Here is a 27,609-nt window from a genome sequence, read left to right on the forward strand (position 1 = left end):
TCACAATGGCCGGACTGGATTCATACGCACAACGTCAAGAAACAGGACAGAGGAGACATCAAGTAAGTCGACAGCAAACAGAGACAAACAGGGCAGCACCCGGAGTTGCCCCTTCCGGACCGGATCATGACAGTCTTACTGGAGATGAGATGAGGAGAGTTGACTGGGATTAAATAGAAGATGCTGCCACAGTGTGTTTAAAAAACGAATTAAAATTAAACACTGTAAATGTTTTTCAGATTATTTAGATTAAATGTGATTTCTTTTAGAAATTCGAACAATTGTTTCACATTTCCCAAACTTCATTTCATCAGCCGTAGTCTCCTCCAGTCTCCAGTCATTTTTCACCAGATCGACTGCACCTGATTTGAGCGTGTACGCTCTGGCTTAATGACCCTACACCCTGCAGTCATAGCGGGCCATGGGTGGCTTTAGCTGCTGCTTTCAAATGTTGCTCGTTGCTTCCGGCTACGGAAAGGAAGAATCCAATCTCAGTCTCAGTATTCCCCCACAAATGCTTGAAACGTTTTTTTAATGGAGGCCTTAGTTCAATCTGTGTCGATATGGCCAGGCTCTGTAATGACCTCGTGGGCACCCGACAGAGAGTGGAGTCCTGTTGATGGGCTTCACTCAGGGACGGTCATTTCCAGAAATCCCATTCTTCTATACTTTAACTCAGCTTGACACCTGAGGTCTTGAGCACAACACTCTTCATCCCGGGAATCATACCAGACTCTTACATCACTCGTGGACCAGATCTAGACTCACTTACCCACTCAGTGCACTTCAGCAGAGTATTTTATTGGCATGACATCCATATTGCCAAAGGCAATAAATATTTGATTTAAAATCTGACTGGGCTGAGGTCAAGGCAACTATAAAACAAACATGTTTGTCACAATCCTGACATTTCCGGGTCCTCTGGTTCCATTTGGTCTTTTTTGGCCTGCTCTGCTAATGAACTGTTTTCATCTGTGATTATTAGTGTAATTGTATCCTTGACGAGTCCCATGCTCATCCTGTCATTTGTCACTTGGCTAGGGCCAAATGTAATTATCCTGGAAACATAAAAAAGTTATCAGAGCCCTACCTCCCCTGCCATTTTATTTTTCCAATTTTATTTTAGCTGCAGCTCCCGGCTGTGTGCAAAGCCCTGCCGTTCTGCGTTGGAGAGCCGTAATAAAAATGAAGGTCTAAAGGAAACTTGCTCAACATTCAAAACCACTTCCTGATGCCCTGAACTGTGAATAGCCTGAAGCACTAAAGTCTGTCTCTCCAGGACACGCCACACACACCAGTTCACATGCTCCCCGCCGGCGCCTGTCATCGTCCACACCGTTGCCATGGGAACGCTGGTGACAGCTAAGGAACTTGACAGCTCAGCTTGTGATGAAGTGTTGACAAGGATGGCGTGAAGCTCAGCTAGTGTGTGACTGTGTGTGTGTGAGATGGACACATGGAGTCAATCCGGTAAAAATGTGTGTCGAGGGGAAGTGACGAGCACTGAAAACCTCAGGAGCAAGAAGAAACATGTTCTTTGTTGAAGGGCACTTACAGTCACACTTACAAGCATCATCTTCTGGCACACAAGTGAACAAATTCTTCATTAGAGGACAATACTAGAAGGTCGAGGTGACAGTTTTCTCAAGGATGTAGCCATGTTACGTCAAAGTGCAATGAATGTTGAGGCCAAACAACAACCAACCACATCAGAATCCAAAAAGATATGTACCAATCAGTGAGGGAGAAAGGGAAAAGGATACATACCAATCAATGAGGGAGAAAGAAAGAAGGAGAGTGAGAAATCAAGGAAAATTTTAATGGCACTACATGATGACTGTTTGCAAAGGTCTTATAGTTGTCCAACAGTTCTCCCAAGCAAATATTACAAATCATCAAATCATTAGAAGCAAAGGAGGATCTCAGGAGCTTTTGAACACTGGGAGAAAGCCAAAGAACATAATACAGAACGTGGTGGAGAACATCCACGCCAAAATGAGCATGCAAGCTCAGCACAACATTGCTGGGACCCAGATTCAAACCCATGACATTGGAGATGGGGTGGTAGCAGCCTAGTAGCAAGTACACGCCTATGAACCCAAAGACCAGAAAATCACAGGTTCAAACCCCACTTACTACCATTGTGTCCCTGAGCAAAACACTTGAGTGTCTCCAGGGGGACTGTCCCTGTAACTTCTGATTATAAGCGGCTCTGGATAATGGCATCAGCTAAATACGATAAATGTTAATACGATATGAGGCCATGGGGATACCAAACATGCCACAATAGCATGAAACATGATAAACTGAACAGTGTGTCTGTTCCTGGTACAGAAGTTGGGCTGAATGCACACTTTTAAATGTTTTTATGGCCTAGGTGCAGTAAATAAAGATGCGAATAGAACTGCAAACTCCACTATCTAAGGTACACTTCCATGTTATCTGAACCTGTTATGAAGATCTCCGCTGGGCCACACACCTGCCTTCAAAAGCTCATCTGGAGACAAAAGACCCACATGATAAGGAAAGAAAACAAGATAGCACATGCAATTACATTCATACTGTCAGCAACAGAAGAGATACCAGCTGTGGAAACAATCTGTCATTTGGCTCTCAGTGTGTGCATCTGTGTGTGTGTGTGTGTGCGCGCTGACGTCTCTGCTTATCTATGCAAGTGCGTAGGTGTAAGTGTGTGGCCTGAAGTCTGGTCACGACTTATATACAGACTCAAGTCAACTTATGATTTGAAAGCTGTTTACTCAAAACGCATAAAAGGGAAAATGCAAGCTAACTATTAAGAGAAAGATTACTTATACAAAACCTTGTGTTCATTCAAAGAGAGCCAATTTGCATTTTTTTTTCTGCAGGTGTAATAGGAGATAGAAGAAGAGGGCAAAAAAATCATGAAAGGGAACCCACAATGAGGTGTGGTGAATCAGGAAATGAACAGTAAATCGAAAGGCACAGTGAACCTAGTTTTGAGTTCCAGGTGCTCTCTGTGTGGAGGTGAGCACGTGACAGACTGGACAAAAATGCCCAAGAAGTTCTTTACTTTTGAATCTCAGTGCTTTATGTCTTGGTCCATATTGATTCCATTGACCATGTCTTAAACTTCTTTCTGAGGTTGTTTCAGACTTTACTTTACTGTATTAACTACAACTCGATTGGAGCATAAGATTTTTGAAAATCCATTATGATGAAAACATGAGACCTGTTGGCTTGGTACAGGGAAGAATAAAAAAGCCAAATGCCTGTGACATATTGCTAAAATCATTTACACATGCTTTTTTTTTAGCATAACTCTTGCCTAATTAGATAGTGTTAATTATAGACAAGAGCTGTCCAAGGTTCTGGTCCCTGAAGCAGTCGCTTTTGGAAAGCATTGTGATTCAACTGTGTGATACACCCACCCCCCGGAATCCTAACTGGGTCTTTGACTTTTCAGAATTTTTGACCTGCTCCAGCTCTTTCTGCATGTTATTGCTAGTACTTCATTTACCCTTTTGTGAAGTGTCTTTGTCCTCATCTGTTCTCTGCTGGTCTGGCAACTCCTGAGACTTATGAGTCTTTGTTCATTTATGAAGTAAGATATTCTGTTGTACAAGAGCTCAGAAAATTGAACCCTTATGCCTTCATTTACACTGAAACAATGAAAACCTAATTCACTGGTCAGAAATAGGGGAACAGCAGGAGTCTATTTCTGTTCGACAAAGTAGGATCTACAAAAGTGTTCCCTCTAAGGCTATTTTTGCAACTCAAGGTACTTATTTAACTGATTTTGGTATAAATGCATATCAAAAGGTACTCTTCAGAATTAAGTTATTACCTACAAACCAACGTGCCCCCAGAATGTACAAAACTATACGTTATTTTCAGAGAGCAGAGAGCAGACAACAGAAAACAGGCATGCAGGTCACAACACACAAATTAGAGAGATATAGAGAAGCTAATTAGGGTTTGATACAGAAAGATATAGCACCGCCTGATGGCACCAGGACATTACACAATTAATGATAATTTCCTTGATGGTTTAAAGCACTCATAATTTAGACAAGAAATTATAATTGCCACAATGCATTAATAAACAATAAAACCAGTTAATAAACCAGTTAAGACCAAAGTTCTGCTTTCAATGCTATAATTGCTTTGCTGAAGCGTTGCCCTTATCTTAATAAGATCACCCAGAGATCACTGCATGCTGAAAGAAAAGCCCCTGAAGTGCCACTGAGCAGTTTGCTCTAAAAATGAACCCCACATAATTGCATGATGACGACAAATTCTTATTACTATCCAGCAACACTGGAAAAAAGATATATTCATATAATACATAACAAAGCACATGCAAAGGCTGAACTCCATAATGCATAATTTATCATGTAGTATTAAAGGGAACAGCTAAGCAAAGAAGTGCCATACATCACATGATAATGCAGCACCGGGTAAAACAATAGAGCCTCGTATCTTATACGAACAGAAGACTGGAAAATGGTATCTGATTACACTATAGAGGAGCACATTGCCACTGCTAACAAGGTGTGTGTGTGTGTGTGTGTGTGGGAGGGGGGGGTATCCTTTGCATTTATATATAAGATTGCAGAGCATTTATAAAATGTTGCTTATAGCTCAAATTCCAAAGATAAGACTTTTGTTACGGATATTACGTTGTGGGTAGGATTAGATTTAACAATTTTTAAAAGAACACATATAATATAAAATTACATTGACCCGGTTGTTCGAATGTGTGTGTTGTCGTTAACATTTACAGGGAAGGATGATCCTTTAGTTATAATTAGGATCAGGAATATTGGACGCACATGTTTCATGTTCCATCTGGAAGGACTTCAGAGCGAGAGCTGAAAGATTAACCCACTGCTAATCCAGACTGCTAATGCACTATAGACTACAGTACCCCAAACCATGGCCAACACACACATCCACATACACACTCATTTCTGCTGACCAGGTGCTTGTGGACAGGCTGAAGCCCAGTAGCAGGTGGCCGGCTGGAAGTCCAGTTGGCCAAGGGCACCTGGCAGTACTTATAATAGTCGTAAAGAGTATGTGAGCACAGATGAATATATGTTCATCCATTTTTCTTATATTTCTTATAAAGCTTTTATATATAAAATCCCCAGAATATATATATATATATATATATATATATATATATATATATATATATGTGTGTGTGTGTGTGTGTGTGTGTGTGTGTGTGTATATATATATATATATATAGTGCAATAATAAAAGTGCAAATAATATCTAAAGATAATATCTAAATAATATCTAAAGAACACCGGCTGTGTAGCTACTGGGAAAAATGCATAATACATTTTGAATCACTAACCAAGGGAGGAAAAAACAATTATTAGTTTTACCCTTCCTGACTTAAACATATTCCATTTGTGCATTTCTAATGGAACCATGCAAAACAAGCCCTGAACCCTCATCTGGAAAATAGCATAGTTTTTTGAAGATTTATGTGACGCATGAGGATGTCTCAGCATCAGAAAAACCTAAACTGAAAGAGCATTTGATTAATAATTACTGTGGTGTAGATCATCTAATATCTTATGATCCATGTAAAAAATAAAACCCATGGTCCCATACATCCAACTGTCAAACGCATAATTCAAACAGGAAAAAATTGTGGAAACCATTGGTGAAATAAATGTTATGGGGTTGCTTCAGATGGTCGGATCTGGCCTAGCAGCTAAGGAAGTGGACTCATACACAGAAGATTGCGGGTTCAAATCCCAAACTGCCAAGGTGCTAATGAGGTCCCCTTGAGCAAGGTACAGTCTCCAAAAAAATGCAGAGAAAACATTTTGTGTGCACCCTGTGCTGTTCTGCAGTGTTTCACAATGACAATCACTTTACTTTCACACCTTTGCATTAATGTTTTTCCCTTTCCTGATGGCACAGTCATATTTCAAGGGGACTATGCCCAGATTACAGTAAATTGTGGGGCAGGAAGCGGCCCCATAGTCAGAAGGAACGACATGGGGAGAAAGTTCTAGAGGGAAGTCGTGAATGACATTTATTTCAGAAGAGTAGAGCATGGGACGCCTCTCTGTTGTCCTTGATAAATAGCACTCGAGCACATTGTTCACATCCTCAAACATGTGGTGTGGGGAAGGGCTCCTGTGTGCAGAAACACCATCCATCTCCACCCTGATGCTCCATCTCCCCTACACCACCAACAGCATCCATCCACAGTCCACAACACAATCCATTCAACCTCATACAAAGCATCATCTGTCAAAGCAGGAGGTGCAAAAACTCTCGTCTCTAAACACACAGGCTGAGGATATTCCAGCTGTGGGTGTGTGTTTTATGTGTATACTATGTATGTAGCTGAATGTTCAGCTTTCAGTTCTCCTTCTTTGGAGCAGCTCAGGATTTTTCCGGAGAAAGGCCAAATAAATGGACAAAGGCCAGGCGCCGAAAATGTCTTTTTGTCACATGAGAAAATAAAACCTGAAGCCGCGAGCACTCGCACACACTCAGCCAGCAGGCTGGGGAATGAGTTTTTAAGTGCACTACTTACAAAAATAACCATTTCTGCTAAATAAAATGGTTTCCAATGAACGGCAAAAGACATGATTTCAGCTCATTCACCACTCTACATAATTCTTTTTTGTAATGCTCGCTGTCACTCACAAAACATACAGGAGTACACCAAAAAACCAACTTACAAAAAAAGCAGGACACCTAGGATAAAATTAGCAGATGCTGTTGAGACCATCTCTCCTATCACAGTTTCTGCTGCATCCCAGACTTCTAGCTTCCATTTGTACCTTGAGTCATTTGAAACACCAGTAATCAAACAGTTACCAGTAATCAACAAGTTATGAATCGGTGCAGCCCAGCCGCAACTTTCTGTCTGGTCTGCTGCTGTTCTTCTTGGTCAGCTGAGTAGACAGAGAAACAGCAGAGAGAGAGCGGCTACTTCTGGACGACTGCGGAAATTGTTTAGTTTCATATTCAACTCTAAAGAAATCCTGCTTTTGCCAGAAAGACATTTTTACAAATTTCCAACCAAAAATTTGGAAAAATGTAATAAATTAACCAGACTATTAACAATTACACCAGAAAACAGAAATATAACATAATATATTTATAGCAAAACATTAAGAAACTTATAATTCAAGATTCAAGAGTGCTTTATTGTCAGTACAACAGTATACACAGAATACCGTGTATTGATTTTTTTTTTTCACAAGACCCCCCATAGTGCAATCATTAAAGAAATCTATATATGTATATACACTAAACAAACTATACTTACTAAAATTAAAGCTTAAATACTGTACAAGAGAAGGTTTGGGAAAAACAATTCACCAATTCAATTCAAACACCAGGACTTCAAAATGCATCCCATGAACATTTGAAATGTAAAAAGCAAAAGAAGTACATATTTTATATATGTTTTATCTTTTTCTTTTTGAAGTATGTGTAGCATATCTGATTTTACGAAGTAAATCTACCCACCATCTGCATAGTTGTAAATATGAGCAACAGACATTTACAACAGACATGCCACAAGCAAAAAATCCCTTTATTTTACTTATGCTGTGACATATGTTTGAAATGAAATTTTTAAGATACCATGATGCCAAAAAAGGAAAGGGATTTGGATAATGTACTGTAAGAAACCCATTCATGCAATAGATTCAACTGATAACTGAAAGAAAGACGTATAACAATAAAACAACACATTAAACAGTAACCCCTGGAGAAGTGTGTGACTGTAAATCCGATCACTTTTTGAAATTAATCAGAATGTATCATACACTATATAAACAAAGGTTTGGCTAAACAACTGATTTCTAGCACCTTTATTAAAATACTGGTGCCGATAAAAGCCTCAGGATTAGACAGATTTTAGACAGGTTGTTTTGTACCCAATAAGCACATATGACCCAGATGGTTTCCTCTTTTGAACTGACAGTATCTGAGATATATGACAAGTTAAGCAATAATAAGATGACAGCATATGGGATTGAACATGTGTGTTTGTTAAACCGTAAATAAATTGAGCTTAATGAGACAGAGGAAAGTCGCTACTTTCATTATTATCACACACAGTGTGTGATTGTGTAGATCCACTTGCATGATTTTAATACTCCCAGCTGCCAGTCATCTAATCTAGTATGAGCACAGCCTGCAGAAACCTCCCTCAGTGCATCAGATGTCACTCGCTATGTCTTCTGTGTCCCTCCGATACCAAGCATGGACCCATTTGGTACTGTGCTTAATTACACCAGCGGTTCCAGCCTCCTGTTGACATTTGGTGCACCTGAGGAGCTCAGCAGTGGTGAAGAATCATCGCGTCTTACAAAAACATGGAAATTAGACCAATTACGTATAGCACCCACAGCTTTACGACCTGGATACGCCTGCAGCCTGGGTTCCGGCTGTGGAGATATGTGATGTTAAATCAACAACTGGTATTATCTGTTAACATAGCTGTGATGGCATGACCTGCTAACACACACACACACACACACACTGCTGCTTACTTCCGCTGAATAAACGCCCATAGCAAGCAATCAACCGGAACACACATGGGACAGGCTGATGTCTTTTTTTCTGAGCGTACTCTGAAACCAGTTTTTATTAAATCTGACAATGGTAACTTCCGTGGTGCAGCATTGATAGGCAAAAAAAAACACAACTGTATAAACACACCCACATACAGAAACCACCCCCTTATCATTTAGCTATCAGCACCCTTTACCTCTAAGGCAGACTATAAGTAAGATGTTCTGTACCCTCTTTCTGAACATAATTGAATTTGCTCATTAAATATCATTACTTAGCTTGAATGAAGAAAAATTTCACTGTGACATTAAGGTGTTTGGAGTTCAATGGCCTGAGCACAAAAGCAAATGACTCTTGAAACAGACGTATGTGAAACGCCCAAGAGAAGAGACTAATGCAGGGTTTAATGGATGAGGCTAATGGGCAGAAACAAAAGAAGGTATAAATAGCGTATCCTTCCAAATCATGTTCCATGACTGTTGTGTCATGATGTTACACAAACATGAAACTAAGCATGCATATATGTTTTATATAACATTAATAAACAATATTGAAAATAAGTGCCAACAGCGAATTTCGGATCAAATTGTCATAAGTATGTATGATATGTACAAGGGTCACGAGAGAGTTACATCAATGTGTCTACAGCCATCCATAAATCATAAAGATGGAGGCTCTGTGGTGGTCTGGGGATCTCATCAAATCCGAGTAAGGAACATGAATGTTTGTTAGAATTAAGGTATTGGGCTGAAAATAAGACATTGCCCTTTTTTCAAGACTATTTAAAACACAGAATGCTATATTTTGTAGTGAAAAGTGAAGTGATTGTCACATGTGATACACAGCACAGCACATGGTGCACACAGTGAAATTTGTCCTCTGCATTTAACCCATGACAAGTGCCCGGGGAGCAGTGTGTGGGGACGGTGCTTTGCTCAGTGGCACCTCAGTGGCACCTTGGCGGATTGGGATTCGAACTGGGAACCTTCTTATTATGGGGTCGCTTCCTTAACCGCTGATAGGCAAAGAGGGTGGACTCTGGAACTCTGAGGCATTGAAGAATCTGGATGACGGGCATCAGAAACTTCAGGACATCCATTGCCCTTGTACTCAGGCAGAGGTACTCGGGGAGAAACACTCACAGCGGGGGTTTATCCCGGAGAAACAGTTGGCAACAGAAGAAGGATGACATTTACTGAGGTCAGCCAGGTGCAGGTTGTTAATGTTGTTGGCCACACCTTCTGGGGTAAGTTGGGGTAAGTGGGGTAAGAAGGGGAAGTTGTATATTGTATTTACATGCATGTTTGCAAGTATATCACTGCGCCTCACTAGCAAAGTATAAAGAAATAAGCGGTGGCTCACAATTTTTGTACATAGTTGTATACTCTAAATACAGGGCAGCAATTCTTATTTTGTGTTGTACAACTCTTTCTCTCTGTATTAAAACTTTTCTGTAATCGTGAACAGATATGATTTAGGAAAGCAAAATAACAGTAAAACAAAGCTGACTTCCGAACTGAGAAACAACACACAACAAAGGAAAGGATCTGGAACTTTCATCCATTCATGTATCCAGTGTTGTTGCTGCACCCTGAAGCGCTGCGTGTGCAGCTGAAGGTGAAGAGCAGTGTTCCTCTGTTAAAGCTGGTCGGGGGGCTAGAGGGTGGTGCAGATCTCCAGGTGTGCACGGCAGGTGCCTGAAGGCACGTTAAGCTATGAAAGGATTCCCACGCCGAGCCTAACCTGCCTAATCCCCCGGCTACCTTTATTTTTATTTGTTTTTTTTTAAACGGAAAAAGTGTGTTTTGTTCCGATAAACTAGCATCAAAAGCCAGCGTGCAGATGTGTCTTCCCCCCGCTCCGTCTTTCTGGAGTGAACTGTTGGTGTTTACTGACTAAAAACGGTACCCTCAATAAACCATTGTCTTTGTGTTATGGATCTTGTATAGTATTCATTTAAACCCAAACTTAGAATAAAATCTCATTAATTGTTAGCAGCATGAAAATAGCCTTTGCCGCTTGGTTTTGGGGTCTGGGCAAGATCAGGGTCTCTGCTCATAAAGGCGGCAAAGAAGAGATGATTTGCATTTGGCACCTGTTGTCCTGACTTCATTTACTGCGCTTTCATTGAACAGTGTCTGGGACTGTGAAGGTAATCACTGTGACATGGCGTCACATGACTGTGGGCGATGCTTTTCACACTAATTGTTAACGCCCATGTGATGTCGAAAAACGTCATCCCGATTCCTCGCGCTGCGAGCTTATTGTCATTTTAGCCAGCAGTGCAGACTGCTGTCTGGCTGCTGCATCTTATAAATGATGCACTCTGCATATTCAAAAAACGTTGTAGGGCACATTTTAAAAACGAGAAATAAAATCAGTCTGACAGAAGACCTAAATAACCATTTTACGTCATTTGCTAGTGGAAATTAGGAACACAGTTAGGCTGTGTTAGCCAAGTGCCATGGTTTTTATTAATGATTCCTTTTGTAATTTTTAAAAAGTACCGCAAGGATTGATGTGACAGTGTGTGGAAAAAAAAAAGCAGAAACTGGCAACCTCACCATCTGATGCAGGAGATTGTGACTTTGTAGGGGAATATAATATCAGCTAACTGGCCTGTCATAGGGCAAAAACAGCCTGATGCAATTTTTCTTGATTCTGAGAAAACCGAAGAAAAAAAATTAAATAGTATAATATCCTCTATTAAATAATATAGCAACAATGCTTAAACGAAGGTATAAAGTTTACATTTACATTTTACATTTACGGCATTTATCAGACACCCTTATCCAGAGCAACTTACAATCAGTAGTTACAGGGACAGTCCCCCCTGGAGCAACTTAGGGTTAAGTGTCTTGCTCAGGGACACAATGGTAGTAAGTGGGATTTGAACCTGGGTCTTCTGGTTCATAAGCGAGTGTGTTACCCACTAGGCTACTACCACCCACCCACTACCACCCAGTTCAATAGTAAAAACTGGATGAAACCTTTCCTTATTTGGTGAGATTTGCTGAAGAATGCATGTTTGTGTTGAAGAAATTAATAATGGACATGGAATGGTATTTTCCAGAGCCGGGCGCGTGCAGTAAAAACAGTAGGATATGCACTTAGACACGTTAAAATTGCACACAACCCCCCTCTGATCTTACTACTGAATGGCCACAGCTCGGTCTAATTTAATTATGAACAAAGGGATAGCGAGAACAAAAGGCTGATCCAGACCTGTGCGGCTGTACAACAACACCAGGAGTGGAGAGAACAAATTAAAACTCGTCAGGAGGATTACCACTGAAATAAATAAATAACTGCACAAATAGAGAGGGTATATGAATACGGTGCTGAGGTGGGAATACGGTGAGGCTAATCACTAGAACATCCCATGAGAAGAGAACAGAGGCAGGGTGTGTGTGCGTGTGTGTGTGTGTGTGTTTTGGATGGTAGAAGGGAAGACTGCTAATGAGGCACCTGTTATTAAAAAGATTAGCCCACGTTTAGGAGACATGACGGTGCCTAATTACTGAAATCCTGTTCCCTGGTGTCACGTCAATGTGAGTTAAAGTCAGAAGTCATTCGTAGCTAAAATTCTACCGGCCGTGCGTCAGCAAAGGCTCGGGTGAGAAATGACTTTAGAAGCCAATGTAAGGTAATGGAAGTTGATTGTCCTGTTTTGACGACTGCACAACAGGTAATTTAATTCTGGATCTGTGTTCCATTCTCCAGCATACAGAACTCCCTCCCAGAGAATGTTGGGTTAGGGAACCTAAAATTGCTCCATTTAGAGCACCAGTACAGACATAACTTCTCCATTTGTTACCAGAAACACCTGCTGCAGTTACATTAAGGGAATTTTACTCTTAAAATTAAATGATGACTAGAAACGATAAACCAAAACCTTTGGACAACAAGTACAACCGATACTAATTGCAAAGATATGTATAACTAATTTACAGTGCATTTGGGAAGTATTCACAGCTTGTTATGTTACTGCCTTATTCAAAAATGGATTCAAGTACTTTTTCCCCCTCAGAATTCTACACAAAACACCCCACAGTCGTGTGTCAGCAGAGTGAACAGCAGTGGGCTGAGCAGCATCCCTGTGGGGAACCTGTGCTCAGTCTGAGGACCTTTGCTCAGTCTGTAAGGCCTGTCTGTTAGGAAGTTCAAGATCCAGCTGCAGAGTGGAGATATTATTCCCAACTTCATTACAAGCTTCTGAGGGATGACAGTATTGAATGCTCAGTCAATAAAAAGCATTCTGGCATAACTGTCTTTTTGTCGATTGGCCGGTAGGCGAACTGAAGCGGGTCCAGATTCTGTGGAAGCTGGGTCTTCGTGTGCCTCAGAACCAGCCTCTCAAAGCAATTCATAATGATGGGTGTGAGTGCTATGGGCCAGTAGTCATTGAGGCTACAGTTGGCTTATTTGGGACTGGGATGATCTTGGTGGCTTTGAGGCAGTAGCCTAGTGGGTAACACACTCGCCTATGAACCAGAAGACCCAGGTTGAAATCCCACTTACTACCATTGTGTCCCTGAGCAAGACACTTAACCCTGAGTTGTTCCAGGGGGGGGACTGTCCCTGTAACTACTGATTGTAAGTCGCTCTGGATAAGGGCATCTGATAAATGCTGTAAATGTAAATGTAAATAAGGAACATCTACATCAGCTACCAGACTGCAGATCATGACGTTGCCTCCAGTCATCCAACAAACCACCAAAGACGCAGCCTTCCAGCAGAACCAGAACCGCACGTCAACAGCTGAACTCAGCTAGCACCCGACCAGGAATGTTGTCTGGTCCTGCTTCTCTCCACTGGTTGGCACCATCCTGATGTCTCCCGTGGAAAGACAGAGGACCTTGTCTTTGGGAGAGCGAGACGTTTTCCTCGGTTGCTCCCTGGTCTCTGCCTCAAACCGTGCAAAGAAGTCATTCAGCTCATCTGGCAGGGAGGGGTCGCTGCTGCAGGCCTGATGTGTTGTTTTGTAGCCCGTGATGGTCTGGATCCCCTGCCACATGTGCCGTGTGTCTTTTGAAGACGTGAAGTGGCTGTTGACTTTCTCTGCATAAGCTCGCTTTGCCTCCTTAATGGCCCATGACCGGTTGGCTCTGGCTGTAGAATAAACCTCTGGCTGTAATTCCCTGGCTGTAATTTCCCTAATTTCTGACTAGTCTCCCATTTCCTTCAGCTGAAAACCATCCCCACAGCATGATGCTGCCGCCACCATGCTTCTGGTATGGTGATGATTTACATTTGGGTATGGTATTGGCCTGGTGATGATGTCACGTTCCTAAGTCTAGGGGTCTCAGAAACGCAACAAGGGTGTGGAGAGGAGGAGGTCCCTGTTACACATGCAACCAAACAAACAGTGCTTTTATTTACAGTGTGCTAACAGGTTCAATAAGACAGAGGACTCAGGACTAACTAACATCAAAACAGCTTAATGGAAGGGATGGGATAACAGCAGGGATAACTAAAACACGTACAGGTTACCAAAAATGGCACATGACAAGCTAACAGCTAACAGGCTAACAACAAAGGGTCTATCACACAACGAAACAAGAAACACGAATGAGATCCCCAACGGAGCTCTATGCAGATCTCCGTGGACCCTGGGGACCTCCCAAAAGCATAAGGGCCTAGCACACCCTGGGGACCTCCCGAACACCATCTGAAGTCTCTTTAAATAGGTGGAGGTGACCAATGGCAGATGGAGCTGGTAGGCCTCAACTCCTCCCACGAAGTCAACCTAAAAGGGACAGGACGCAAAAACACAGCCAAACACACAACACGTGGGAGCATACGTCCAGGGACGTAACACCCCCACCACCAAATATCAACCCTTCGGTTGATCCAAGAGTGCACAAGATAAAGCATTGGCCCTTCAAATACAATATCTGCACTATTCAACGAATCTCAATTTTTTCGAAGGTCCAAAAACAAGCAGTGGACAACAAATTTGTATACTCAAAATCAAAAATGGTGGTGGTTGTAAAATAGCTTTACACAAAAGCACACTCAGTGCTTACTCTGGTACTTAGTCACGTTCCATTCAAACCTGCTGCTCCAACTTTCTGAGCTCAAGCTCATGCTGACACTCCAGTTGGCAAAAGCTGAAGCTCCTGCACCATCTTGCAAGCCCGTAGTTACGGTATTCGCATTCTGGACAAACTCTCGCTGAATCAAGCCACTCACGCTTCTCCAATGAGCACTCACGGATTTTTACATCCGCATCAGAGTCACTCGCCGGATCGGCAGAAATGCTTCACGAGAGCACATCAGCAGGCAGGGCTGGGAAAAACGTTCCTATTGACCAACACGCTCCACAACTGAAACAGTGTATCCTTCCGCCGAAGAACCTCACTACTGAGAGTGAGCGAACACCACACGGCAATTCAAACAGTGTCTCTTTTAAACACTGTGCCGAACGAATGCAGAAGGAGCACTAACGAATGTCCACAAATGATACAACCACAGCCACCACACACAAAATGCATCTTGTGCTAACTTTAGACCCACACCTGTGTACACAACCAGATCAACTGCCCCACACAAACTTGTACGCCAAAAACAAAAAGCTGAATACTAACAACCACCCAAGCCTACACAAACTCCTCTCCACCGAACGTATACCTGAGGCCACAAACACAACAGCAAAATTGCAAATCCGGTCCTAAACGGGCCTAACACAATCTACCTTAACCTATCTGCTCTTCGGAGGGTACCGATTGGAGGCAACTTTGAACGCCGAACGTCACCCCGGTCAGACTCAAGCTGAGGCTGTCCGTGTGACGGCGTACCCCCACCCGGAGTAGCTCCAAAAGAAAGAAAGGAAAAATAACAAAGCAAAATAACAAAAGTGGTGCTCTGCAGGGAGGGCATTGCCACAGCAAAGACCCCAAGAGACACCCTAACTTACCGGATATATGATTCTGCTCACAAACACCAAACCAAGGAAAAAACATCCCGGACGAACCCCCATTTGTCACGTTCCTAAGTCTAGGGGTCTCAGAAACGCAACAAGGGTGTGGAGAGGAGGAGGTCCCTGTTACACATGCAACCAAACAAACAGTGCTTTTATTTACAGTGTGCTAACAGGTTCAATAAGACAGAGGACTCAGGACAGCTAACTAACATCAAAACAGCTTAATGGAAGGGATGGGATAACAGCAGGGATAACTAAAACACGTACAAGTTACCAAAAATGGCACATGACAAGCTAACAGCTAACAGGCTAACAACAAAGGGTCTATCACACAACGAAACAAGAAACACGAATGAGATCCCCAACGGAGCTCTATGCAGATCTCCGTGGACCCTGGGGACCTCCCAAAAGCATAAGGGCCTAGCACACCCTGGGGACCTCCCGAACACCATCTGAAGTCTCTTTAAATAGGTGGAGGTGACCAATGGCAGATGGAGCTGGTAGGCCTCAACTCCTCCCACGAAGTCAACCTAAAAGGGACAGGACGCAAAAACACAGCCAAACACACAACACGTGGGAGCATACGTCCAGGGACGTAACACCCCCACCACCAAATATCAACCCTTCGGTTGATCCAAGAGTGCACAAGATAAAGCATTGGCCCTTCAAATACAATATCTGCACTATTCAACGAATCTCAATTTTTTCGAAGGTCCAAAAACAAGCAGTGGACAACAAATTTGTATACTCAAAATCAAAAATGGTGGTGGTTGTAAAATAGCTTTACACAAAAGCACACTCAGTGCTTACTCTGGTACTTAGTCACGTTCCATTCAAACCTGCTGCTCCAACTTTCTGAGCTCAAGCTCATGCTGACACTCCAGTTGGCAAAAGCTGAAGCTCCTGCACCATCTTGCAAGCCCGTAGTTACGGTATTCGCATTCTGGACAAACTCTCGCTGAATCAAGCCACTCACGCTTCTCCAATGAGCACTCACGGATTTTTACATCCGCATCAGAGTCACTCGCCGGATCGGCAGAAATGCTTCACGAGAGCACATCAGCAGGCAGGGCTGGGAAAAACGTTCCTATTGACCAACACGCTCCACAACTGAAACAGTGTATCCTTCCGCCAAAGAACCTCACTACTGAGAGTGAGCGAACACCACACGGCAATTCAAACAGTGTCTCTTTTAAACACTGTGCCGAACGAATGCAGAAGGAGCACTAACGAATGTCCACAAATGATACAACCACAGCCACCACACACAAAATGCATCTTGTGCTAACTTTAGACCCACACCTGTGTACACAACCAGATCAACTGCCCCACACAAACTTGTACGCCAAAAACAAAAAGCTGAATACTAACAACCACCCAAGCCTACACAAACTCCTCTCCACCGAACGTATACCTGAGGCCACAAACACAACAGCAAAATTGCAAATCCGGTCCTAAACGTGCCTAACACAATCTACCTTAACCTATCTGCTCTTCGGAGGGTACCGATTGGAGGCAACTTTGAACGCCGAACGTCACCCCGGTCAGACTCAAGCTGAGGCTGTCCGTGTGACGGCGTACCCCCACCCGGAGTAGCTCCAAAAGAAAGAAAGGAAAAATAACAAAGCAAAATAACAAAAGTGGTGCTCTGCAGGGAGGGCATTGCCTCAGGACAGCTAACTAACATCAAAACAGCTTAATGGAAGGGATGGGATAACAGCAGGGATAACTAAAACACGTACAAGTTACCAAAAATGGCACATGACAAGCTAACAGCTAACAGGCTAACAACAAAGGGTCTATCACACAACGAAACAAGAAACACGAATGAGATCCCCAACGGAGCTCTATGCAGATCTCCGTGGACCCTGGGGACCTCCCAAAAGCATAAGGGCCTAGCAGACCCTGGGGACCTCCCGAACACCATCTGAAGTCTCTTTAAATAGGTGGAGGTGACCAATGGCAGATGGAGCTGGTAGGCCTCAACTCCTCCCACGAAGTCAACCTAAAAGGGACAGGACGCAAAAACACAGCCAAACACACAACACGTGGGAGCATACGTCCAGGGACGTAACAATGAGCAGAACCTGGTCTGGTCCAAATGTTACCCCTGGCATTCACACCAAAGGCATTCACAACAATCTTTGTCTCATCAGACAAGAGAATTTTTCTTTCTCATGGTCTGAGAGTCCATCAGGCAAACTCCAGATGGGAGTTTACTAAGGAGTGGCTTTTGTCTGGCCACTCTACCATACAGGCCTGATTGGTGGATTGCTGCAGAGATGGTTGTTCTTCTACAAGGTTCTTGGTCACTTCCCTGACTAAGGTCCTTCTCCTTCGATTGCTCAGTTTAGTTGGCCGGTCAGCTCAAGGAAGATTCCTGGTGGTTTTCAGCCTTTTCTATTTATGGATGAATAAATAGAGAGACCACTGTGCTCTTTAAAGCAGCAGAAATTTTGGAATGGCAGGTTGTCATGGTTACTTGCATTTTTCATATTTTTTTTAAATAAATCCACACCGGTGTAAAGATGGTCAAACGGCATTTTGGGTCTGGGTTGACCATAAACAAGTGGTGGTGTTGGGTTGCCGTCACACACACACACACAATTTACAAACTCTGTGTGCACCTCCATGAGAGACTGCCTGTATGAGACTGCAATCAGAGTGATTTGGTTCAATCTTTCCTGTCAGACTTGTGAGAAAATGAGAAAAGGAAAAAAATGAGAAAGGGAAAGAGAGACAGGGATTGTCTTACTAACGCAGCACAGACCTCATATTTACCATCATGTCAGTCAAAATATAGGGGAACGATGACAGCGAGAGAAGGAATGAGGCAGAGAGGGGGGTGGGGGCGTGATTGATTTGACCAGTACCCCGCTGACTGACAGTAACTGGCATCGCCAGTTAATCTTCTTCAAGAAGCTCTGCCAGGAAATGTTTCTGCAGACCACCTATCATGGTATGCAAATACACACACAAACACACTGATACACTCTATAGTCCAGGCTGTTGCCATAGATATTTGCACTGAAGACAGTTGTCCGGGATGTTACAGAGGGGATTTATCTTTGATATGTAAAATGGAAATGCCTTGTGAGTCAAACTGGAGGTGCATGTGTGTGTGCGTGTGTGTATATGAGTATCAAAGCTAGAGCATATGAGGTGTGGGTGTGTGCTATGGAGAAGAAGATGAACCCTGGGTTCTCCAGACACCTCTGCTCCAAACAGCAAAAGAGACAATAAACAATGGATGAACATTTGGACACCGGAATGCTCCAACTGGACGAGGTCACAGGAGACCTTCCAGAATTTTCCACTCGGCCGAGGTGGAAACGGAACTAATGGTGGAAAGAAAAAAAGGGCTTGTGCAGAGATCTGGGTGAACTGACAGTGCAAAGCATTCTGGGAGCTGCCAGACTCGTCTGGGCATTGCTGAGACTGACTGACAGCTGTACTAGAGGCTCAGGCCAACAGTTTTAATAATTCAGTGCACTTCATAATACAGGAGACCCGACCTTTATTTATTTATTTATTTATTTACTTCTTCATAACAGTTCATAGCGTGGTGCTGAGTATAGGTGAGCCATTGAGCAGGGGTATTTTCTTCAGCTGAGGTCAAGGTTCAAAGTGCAACATTTGCTGAACACGACCTTATTTTCTTCGTATGCAGTATAATGCTGGCAGCAGATCACTCTCCTGACATCTTCTTTCACTCACTCTTCCTCTCATTGTCATCCTTCTCACTCTCTGTCTTACACAATAATACACACATACGCACACACACACACACACTGAGTTAAGTCCTGCCCTGCGGATATACACTCATCTTCAGACACTGGCAGTCCTCAGAGACCCTGACATTTACTCCATTCCAAATGAAGACACATGCTGAGACACGGGGCAGAGAACGATGGGAAACGCTTGGAAGGAATGCCACTCAACATACAAATTGTTTTTTATCACTCACACACACACACTCTCACACAGACACACACACTTCTAAGTTTTATCAAAGATAAATTAATTCCCCAGCTGTACAATTACAAAAGGAGCATTGCATATTATTCTCAAATGTCTGTGAGTGTGTGACAAGTGGAGAGTGAGTGAGATAAGGGGAGAATGCTAATTACCAGAAATTACCAAAAAAAAAAGAACCTTTTCCCCTGTTATCTGCTCTTTATCTGACCTTCTTTATCATCTTACTACTCAAACAATAAGTATATGAGGTCCTGTGTGTGTCTATTTGTGTGTGTGTACACATATTCCTGAGGAATGTGTGCATGGGAACATGGGAAATTGGCTGGTTTAAAATGACATTTTAAAATATTTTAATGAGAATATACTGTTAAGTTAGGAAATTTACATACACTCATCATGGGAGCAAAACAATTCAGTTTAGCAGTACATGATGATTAATTTCATTCAAAGGGAATGGATCCAGCCGAAACATTCCTCCCCTGACACTGATGTCAACCATAAATTGTCCTGTAAGACATCTATTAGTCAGAATGAAGCAAGAAAATGTCTGGATCCTTGTGATTGATGAATGATGTGGTCTATGCTTATTTCAGGACACTCTGCCTCTCAATTCTACTGGCTCTGGTGTCATCCATCCAAACTGGCAAATGAGAATTACTTGTAATAACCACTGAAGAACACATACGAGAAGCACTTTCTATTGCACCTTATTACTGTTTTAAGATTGTATTTGTCTTATGGCTTACAGTTATGGCTTATACTGGTACCATTGTGATCTGCAGCATTTCTTCAACCCAAGTGAAAAAGTGAAAGTGAAGCGATTGTCATGGTGATGCACAGCACAGCACATGGTGCACACAACAAAATGTGTCGTCTGCTTTTAACCAGTGGGCAGCCATGCTGGCCACCAGTAATGCTGGTGTCTCAGACTTAAACTGTTTACTTTGCTTATGTGCAAAAGAGAAAACCATTGCATTAACATTTCCACAACATGTCATGCATGCATCACAGAGTAAGTGGGTGAGTATGTCGCCTTTTATTATATGACCATATCGCAGCCAAAGCTGTACACCATGTGGTCATGTGAGCACAATAGCATGTTACATTTACATTTAAGGCATTTGGCAGACACCCTTATCCAGAGGGACTTACGACTTACACATGTTGAAATACACAAGGGAAGGAGACAAGGGTAGACAAGAATGTGCACCAAGCACCGCTGATCAAATTATAAGCATCACCCACTTTCCCGTATGTAATTGTCATGCAACCAGAGTCATGTGACAGGACCCCTGCCTCCTGGGCTGACCCCAGACGGCCCCAGGATGGAGGAGGAGCACCAACAGTGCCCTGCCATGATGCCAGGGTCCAAGAGCATTCCTCTGGACCATAGCTCACCAAGTGAAGCAGGTATTGGACACCCCTGCCCTGGATGTGGGAGTCTAGGATGTGGTCCACCATGTAGGACCTGAGGCCATAGTGAAGGGTTGGTTATGGCAGTGAATGGGACATTGACTGCACTGTAGCCACAGGTGAAGCAATGATTAAACTTTGTAAACCCCAGAAACTGTTGCAGTTGTTTGATTGTCGTGGGAAGGGGCCACAACGCTACTGTTTGGAGTTTCTGGAGTTTCTGGGGAAGGGGCCACAACGCTACTGTTTGGAGTTTCTGGGGCAAGATGACAAACCCCAGGAAGGCGGTGGAGCGCTGGTGGAAGGTGCCTTTCTACAACTTTAAGTACAGGGGCACCATTTTTGGACACAAAGAAGAAACTGGCGCCCGCTGGAGAGGTGGGCGGCCTGATGGTACCCTGCTGCAGTGTTTCTGCCATGTACCGCTCCATTGCCATGTGTTTGTAAATAAAAGTGTAGTGATTGTCACATGTGATACACAGCAGCACAGCACATGGTGCACACAGTGAAATTTGTCCTCTGCATTTAACCCATCACCCTTAGTGAGCAGTGGGCAGCCATGACAGGCGCCCGGGGAGCAGTGCATGGGGACGGTGCTTTGCTCAGTGGCACCTCAGTGGCACCTTGGCGGATCAGGATTCGAACCGGCAACCTTCTGATTACGGGGCCGCTTCCTTAACCGCTAGGCCACCACCGCCCCTGAGATGCGTTTGAGATGCATATCCAGTCTAAGAAGGATGGAGGTGGTTTGGTACTGAGTGGGACTGGGGGCAACTGGCTGACTGTGGACTGAGTTGATGGTCAGCGGTCTTGGTGAGATCTGATGGCGTTGCGCAAACTTGGTGTCTATGAAGGTCCCAGCTGTGCCGGAGTCGATTAAGGCGAAGTCTTTATGTCCTGCATCAATTATAATATGAACTCATGTGACATACTCCTGTACTTTCACTAATAACCTGTGAGCATAGGATGAGTGTGTACCATGCATGGTTACAAAGACAGTAAGATACACAAAAAAACAAGAATGCAAAAAAACACTCTATGCCTTGTCCTCCTCTGTTGTTTGAAGTGCATGAAGATAACTTTGGGATCGACTCATGGGTAATCTGAATATAAAAATAGGTCTTGCCACATAGGAAGCCACTCTGCTGAGTCAGAAGCAGTGGAGATCAAAAGATAACCTTCATCCCTCCATTTCAAAGCTGCGTTCCTTTTGAGATGACCCACCAGAAAAAGATAGATGTCTTTTGAAATGACCTGTGGCTAAGGGGAAATACACTCTCACAAATAAATATAAAAAACACTCACAAACACACCATCAAATAACTCCTGAACACAGTCTAAAGGGTCATCTTCACAGGTTGGTGACCATTTCAACCCATCCATACATTTTATAGAGTCAAGTGTTGTGGGCGAGATGGAGTCCCAGGAACAGCTCCAAAAGTTGACACACAAAAATGGTACTAGTGGTTTTATTAGAGAAACACACACACATTGAAAATAAAGAGCAAGGGAATGTTCTGTGATTCATAAAAATCAATAATTGTCCCTGTCAGAAAAAGCCTACATATTCATAAGTCTCAGAGTGCCTCTCAGAGATTTATATCTGTGACCTGAAGTCAAGACTCTTGTGGACATCTGAGTACTGCAGAGAGCTTGGAACCAAAATACTAAAGGACTCTGGATCACTGGTAATAGGGTTTGAGATGTGCTTGGCATTTATAAATGTCCTCTATGTAACATACCAAGACTAAATTAGGTTATTTCAATTTCCTTTCTGAGTAAATAAAAGGCAGACTCTTAAAGTCAATGTAGTGTAAGAAAGGACAGATGGATTAGCTCAACGCAATAAAAGCTACTGTGGTGTCCTATCTACTGTTGTGGAGGTTCTACAATGTAAAAAGTGAACAATGGCTAAACCTAAAAAAAAAAAATTGTCACCTAATATTTTAGCATTGACATAATGTACATATGTGGGAACCATTTGTTTTTCTGATAAAAAGTTTTAATGTTAAGGGACCATAAGAAGCCAACTTCAAGCAACTATAAGCTGTGCAAAATGTTAACAGAGAAGGACACCCATTTAATTGTCTGCTTGAGGAAGTTGACTGAAGAAATTATCATAAACTATCAAATTAAGTTAACCCTGAGCAACTCAGGATTAAGTGTCTGGCTCAGGGACACAATGCTTGTAAGTGGGGTTTGAACCAGGGATTTTGGGGTTTGAACCAGTGACTACATAGACTCACCCTACCTCCCATATCAAGAGTGGCAGGTGCAGGACCGTTGACGGGCCATCCCCAGAACCTGAGGAAAATTCTGAAGCCCCTCGCATTGTTTTCTTCCCTGAGATTGTATTTTGTCTTCTTTATTCCTCCATCCATCTTCAATGATACCATTTCCCTGACAAACAATGCTACCTCCTGATACAGCGAGATTACATCCTGAGCACAGAAGGGAAATGGGCAGAGTCAGCAATGAAGGATGGACAGAGAGACATACAGATGCTGATAAACAGAAAGAGAGAGAAGGAAAAGAAGAAATAAAGAGATGTGTTGGATAACCAGACAAGCCTATGATCGTTCCCTAAATGTTTGATCCACAGCCGACCATGCAGAGCCTTAAGGAGAAAAGGATCAATAAAAAGCAACTCTGGCAACACAAATGGTAATTAAAAGGTGAGATGGTTGACTGAATGAAAGAATGAACAAGGAGGAAAAAGTGAAGTAATCATGGTGGAGACACACACTCGCTCTGTAGCAGGCGTATGTGAGGTAATTGTCTCTTGATGTATACATATTTATCCGGATCACGCACAACCACCGGTCCAATTAAAGATCTCGCCTGAGGGTTATGAGTTTGAGGAGGAATGCCTGAGTCTCATTGTGAACCCATTAATACAAGACATCTCAGTCCCTATCAGAGCTTCAGCTTATTTTCTGACAGCTTATTTTCTCTCGAGGATTAAGCAACAGATCTATTCACTGAGCAAAGAAACAGCAATGCAAACGCTGATTTATAATATGATAAGGTTGAGCAATAATTTAATAAATATGATTACAATAACATGTAATATGATATGCTTATTTCATGTGATCACTGCAAACGCCACACACACAAAGTCAGAACTGGAGCCACATTACCATCTGCCATGCAACCAGTAAAACAAAGAGAAGCAATCATACACACACATAGTTCTGTCTCTCTGAGCAGATGTTCAGTAATAAACATAAAAAATATATTATAAATGAATTATAATATTGTAAGAAATACATTTTGGTTCAACCATATGAGAACAATGTTTTTACCATAAACTCTATACCTAACCTTACCATACTTTTTCTAATTGAGCATATTGGTGGGCTGGAATTAATTAAATGTTAATGTTGAAATCTCAATGTTTTTTTTAAATATATAAAGCAGAAAAAACAATTATAGTTCTAGTATCACTGATAATTAAAAAATAAAGAGTCAGTAATAACAATATTAAAAAACCATTGGTATGGTAACATAGTTTTGGTAATAAATATACTGTACATGTGCATTAAACTTTTGCACCTTAAAAGGAAGAGAATGGCAGATGAGAGAGAAAAAAGCTGGAAACCCAGAATACAAAAAGGCCGAAAAGACAATGATTAAGCTTCTGTGGCTTCAGACGTTTAACCTAAAATCAGAAGTGACTACCCCGAGAATGAAAGTACAGACGCCTGTCAAGCTGCATGCTGGAGACAAAAGATAACCCCGCTCAGAGCTGTCCGACTTGCATCACACCGAGACAGGCACGCAGACAGATATAAAATGCCTAGAAAAGCCATTTCACTCAAGTTATGCGCAGGCAAATGAAAAGTGGTGAAGGTAAACACTCACAGGTGCTGCGCCCAGAGCTTCTGTCAAAAATAAGACAGATTTGGGCATTGCGCTCAACATCCTTGACTATTCATATAACAGGAGAGATGCTGGGAACCTATTAAAATGCCAGACTGAAGAAGCAGAAAAACCCTGAACCTACAGAGGCTTACTAAAAACATAGAAGATTATTATTTTTTTCTTTTTTATAGATCCATATCTCAGACATGAGGCAAGCAAACATAAAGCTCAACAAAACCAATGTGTGCATTTAGCCAGTTACATATATGAAGGCACAGAATACCCTACTGAGCTTGTCAAGGCCCTGGTCCTATAAGTAATTGTAGGGAGATACGATTATGACAACTGATGAGACACATTATTATTGTCCGTCTGAGACAAAATTCTAGGAACCAAGGAAGACCATATTGAAAGTAGGAGGGAGGAATGGAAAGGATGCAGCCTTGTGCGTCACCACATCCACTCATCACAACACGAACATGCCGAGGCCCTTGAGGACCGCGTATAAAATTATCATCACAACAGGGCTGTCTGAGGAGCGATGTGCACTGACCGCATCATTACCGACTTCCACTGCAACCTCCTAAACTTTTTCTCCACTGCCTGCTCCGGGCGCCGTATAGTGACAGGGAAATTACTCATCCTAATGCTGCAACATCACCACAGGCTGGAGAATACTCTGTTATTTCGATTTTGCAAAGTTGCAATCATAATAAGTAATGCAAATTCATCCAACCACTGAATTCTGGTTGACGAAAAATAAATGGATCAACAGGTGTCATCTATCCTGCCGTTTGCTTCCAACATAACTGTCACTTCTCCTGCACATGTGCATAAGCTGGACGGGAGTTTTTTTTTTTTTAACTACAAGCAAAATGAAATATTTTGACCCTGTTTCAGTCATTAAATATATTCTGTAGTTTTGTGGTTAACAAGCAAAAGGTCCCCAGTTCAAAATTTTTTGTACACTGCTCAAATAAATAAAGGGAACATAAAAAAAGATCTGATTGAATTAAATATTCTTATTAAATAGTTTGTTCTTTACATAGTTGAATGTGCTGACAAAAATGAGGCTCAGTAGTGTGTGTGGCCTCCACATGCCTGTGTGACCTCCTTACAAAGCCTGAACATGCTCCTGATGAGGTGGCAGATGGTCTCATGAGGGATCTCCTGCCAGACTTGGACGCCAACTCCTGGACAGTCTGTGGTGTTGGTGGATAGAGCGGGACATGATGTCCCAGACATGCACAATTGGATTCAGGTCTGGGGAACGGGCGGGCCAGTTCTTAGCATCAATGCCTTCATCTTGCAGGAACTGCTGACACACTCCAGCCACATGAGGTCTAGCATTGTCTTGCATTAGGAGGAACCCAGGAACAACTGCACCAGCATATGGTCTCACAAGGGGTCTGAGGATCTCAGGCTACCTCTGGTGAGCACACGGAGGGCTGTGCGGCCCACCAAAGAAATGCCACCCCAAGTCATTACTGACCAACTGCCAAACCGGTCATGCTGGAGGATGATCCATGTAGCAGAACATTCTCTACGGCATCTCCAGACTGTTACATGTGCTCAGAGTGAACCTGCTTTCATCTGTGAAGATCACAGGGTGCCAGTTCTCTGGACAATCTGCAGAACCACGCCTTTATTGGGGACGTCTTGCTAATTGCCTATAATTTCCACCTGCTGTATATTCTGTTTGCACAACAGCATGTGAAATTGACTTGATTGTGAGTCAGTGTTGCTTCCTAAGTGGACAGTTTGATTTCACAGAAGTGTGATTGACTTGGGAGTTACATCGTGTTGTTCAAGTGTTCCCTTTATTTTTTGAGCAGTGTATTTTGCACAGTAGTGCTTGAGCAAAGTGCTAATAGCTTGTTTCAGCAAGGTTTTAAATGATCATTACACTCTGAAACAGAACTGAACAGCTGTTCATTAAACTTTGTGTGCTTGTGCTTTTACATGTTTCATTCCTCTTATGAGTTCACTGCAAAAAAACACTTTTCATTTTATATTGCACCAATCCCCCCAAAAGGCATAAATTCTTGAGAGACTAAATATAGTGTTCTATTGTTTTGTTTTTAAAACTCACCGTTTTTCTCATTCCCCGGTTTGATGGTTTCCAGTCCAGGCAGACATGGGCACGGCCCATCACACTTCACAGACAGGCTCTTCCCAGAGGTGCAGGCCTGGAATTCCAGTTTACACTGTGGGGAGCCACAAGTGAGAAATGGATTATGGATAATGTCATCCCTGAGGCCAGAGAACTGGTGAAGTCTCCATTCAGAGAAAAGAAGAATCTTGCTAATTATACATGTGGCACACAATTACCAATTATTCACTTTCTGCATATTTTAAAGCACTAACATGTCACGGCCCCAAACTTCATTATTCCTGTCCTATATTCACACAAAATAATGTAGCAGTTGTTTGTAAGGGGAAAATAAAAAAGTTAAATACGACAGGATAAATTACTCACCGCTTGCGAACACAAAATGAAAGTGTAATGACTAAGTCGAGAAAGATCCTTTCATTACTTACAGTTTGCACTCTGACACTGGAACGGAATGGGGGTATGTGTTCAATCATTATAATTACAACACAGTTCAACACAAGTGCCCTTTTCTACTCTGCATTTGGTGCCAGTACATGAGCGTGAGTGTGTGTGTGTGTGTGTGTGTGCATGAGAGAGAGAATTAATGTGAAGAGCCTTTTCATTAATATTAGATTCAAACACACCATTCAAAAAATAACAAAGCGAGGAGAGGCACAAAGGAAAAATGTTCACCTGGCCTATGTAATTTCTTAGCACATTGTGTGGAGTACAATAGCAAAAGTAGCTACTGGGGAATAATATAATCACTTATTAAATAATATTGAAA

General features: G+C 42.5%; 1 protein-coding gene across 3 annotated transcripts in view; it reads right to left on the reverse strand.

Moving 5' to 3' along the window:
* Positions 1-27,609, reverse strand: part of spock1 (SPARC (osteonectin), cwcv and kazal like domains proteoglycan 1) — a 175,236-nt gene that overhangs the window by 6,693 nt on the left and 140,934 nt on the right. For all 3 annotated transcript variants that reach the window (XM_028959788.1, XM_028959787.1, XM_028959789.1), the window contains one exon: positions 26,820-26,934. In XM_028959788.1, the coding sequence (XP_028815621.1) occupies positions 26,820-26,934 (115 nt within the window). The remainder of the gene's footprint in view (positions 1-26,819; positions 26,935-27,609) is intronic.

This window comes from Denticeps clupeoides, chromosome 18 (genome assembly GCF_900700375.1).
Source record: "Denticeps clupeoides chromosome 18, fDenClu1.1, whole genome shotgun sequence".
NCBI lineage: Eukaryota > Metazoa > Chordata > Actinopteri > Clupeiformes > Denticipitidae > Denticeps > Denticeps clupeoides.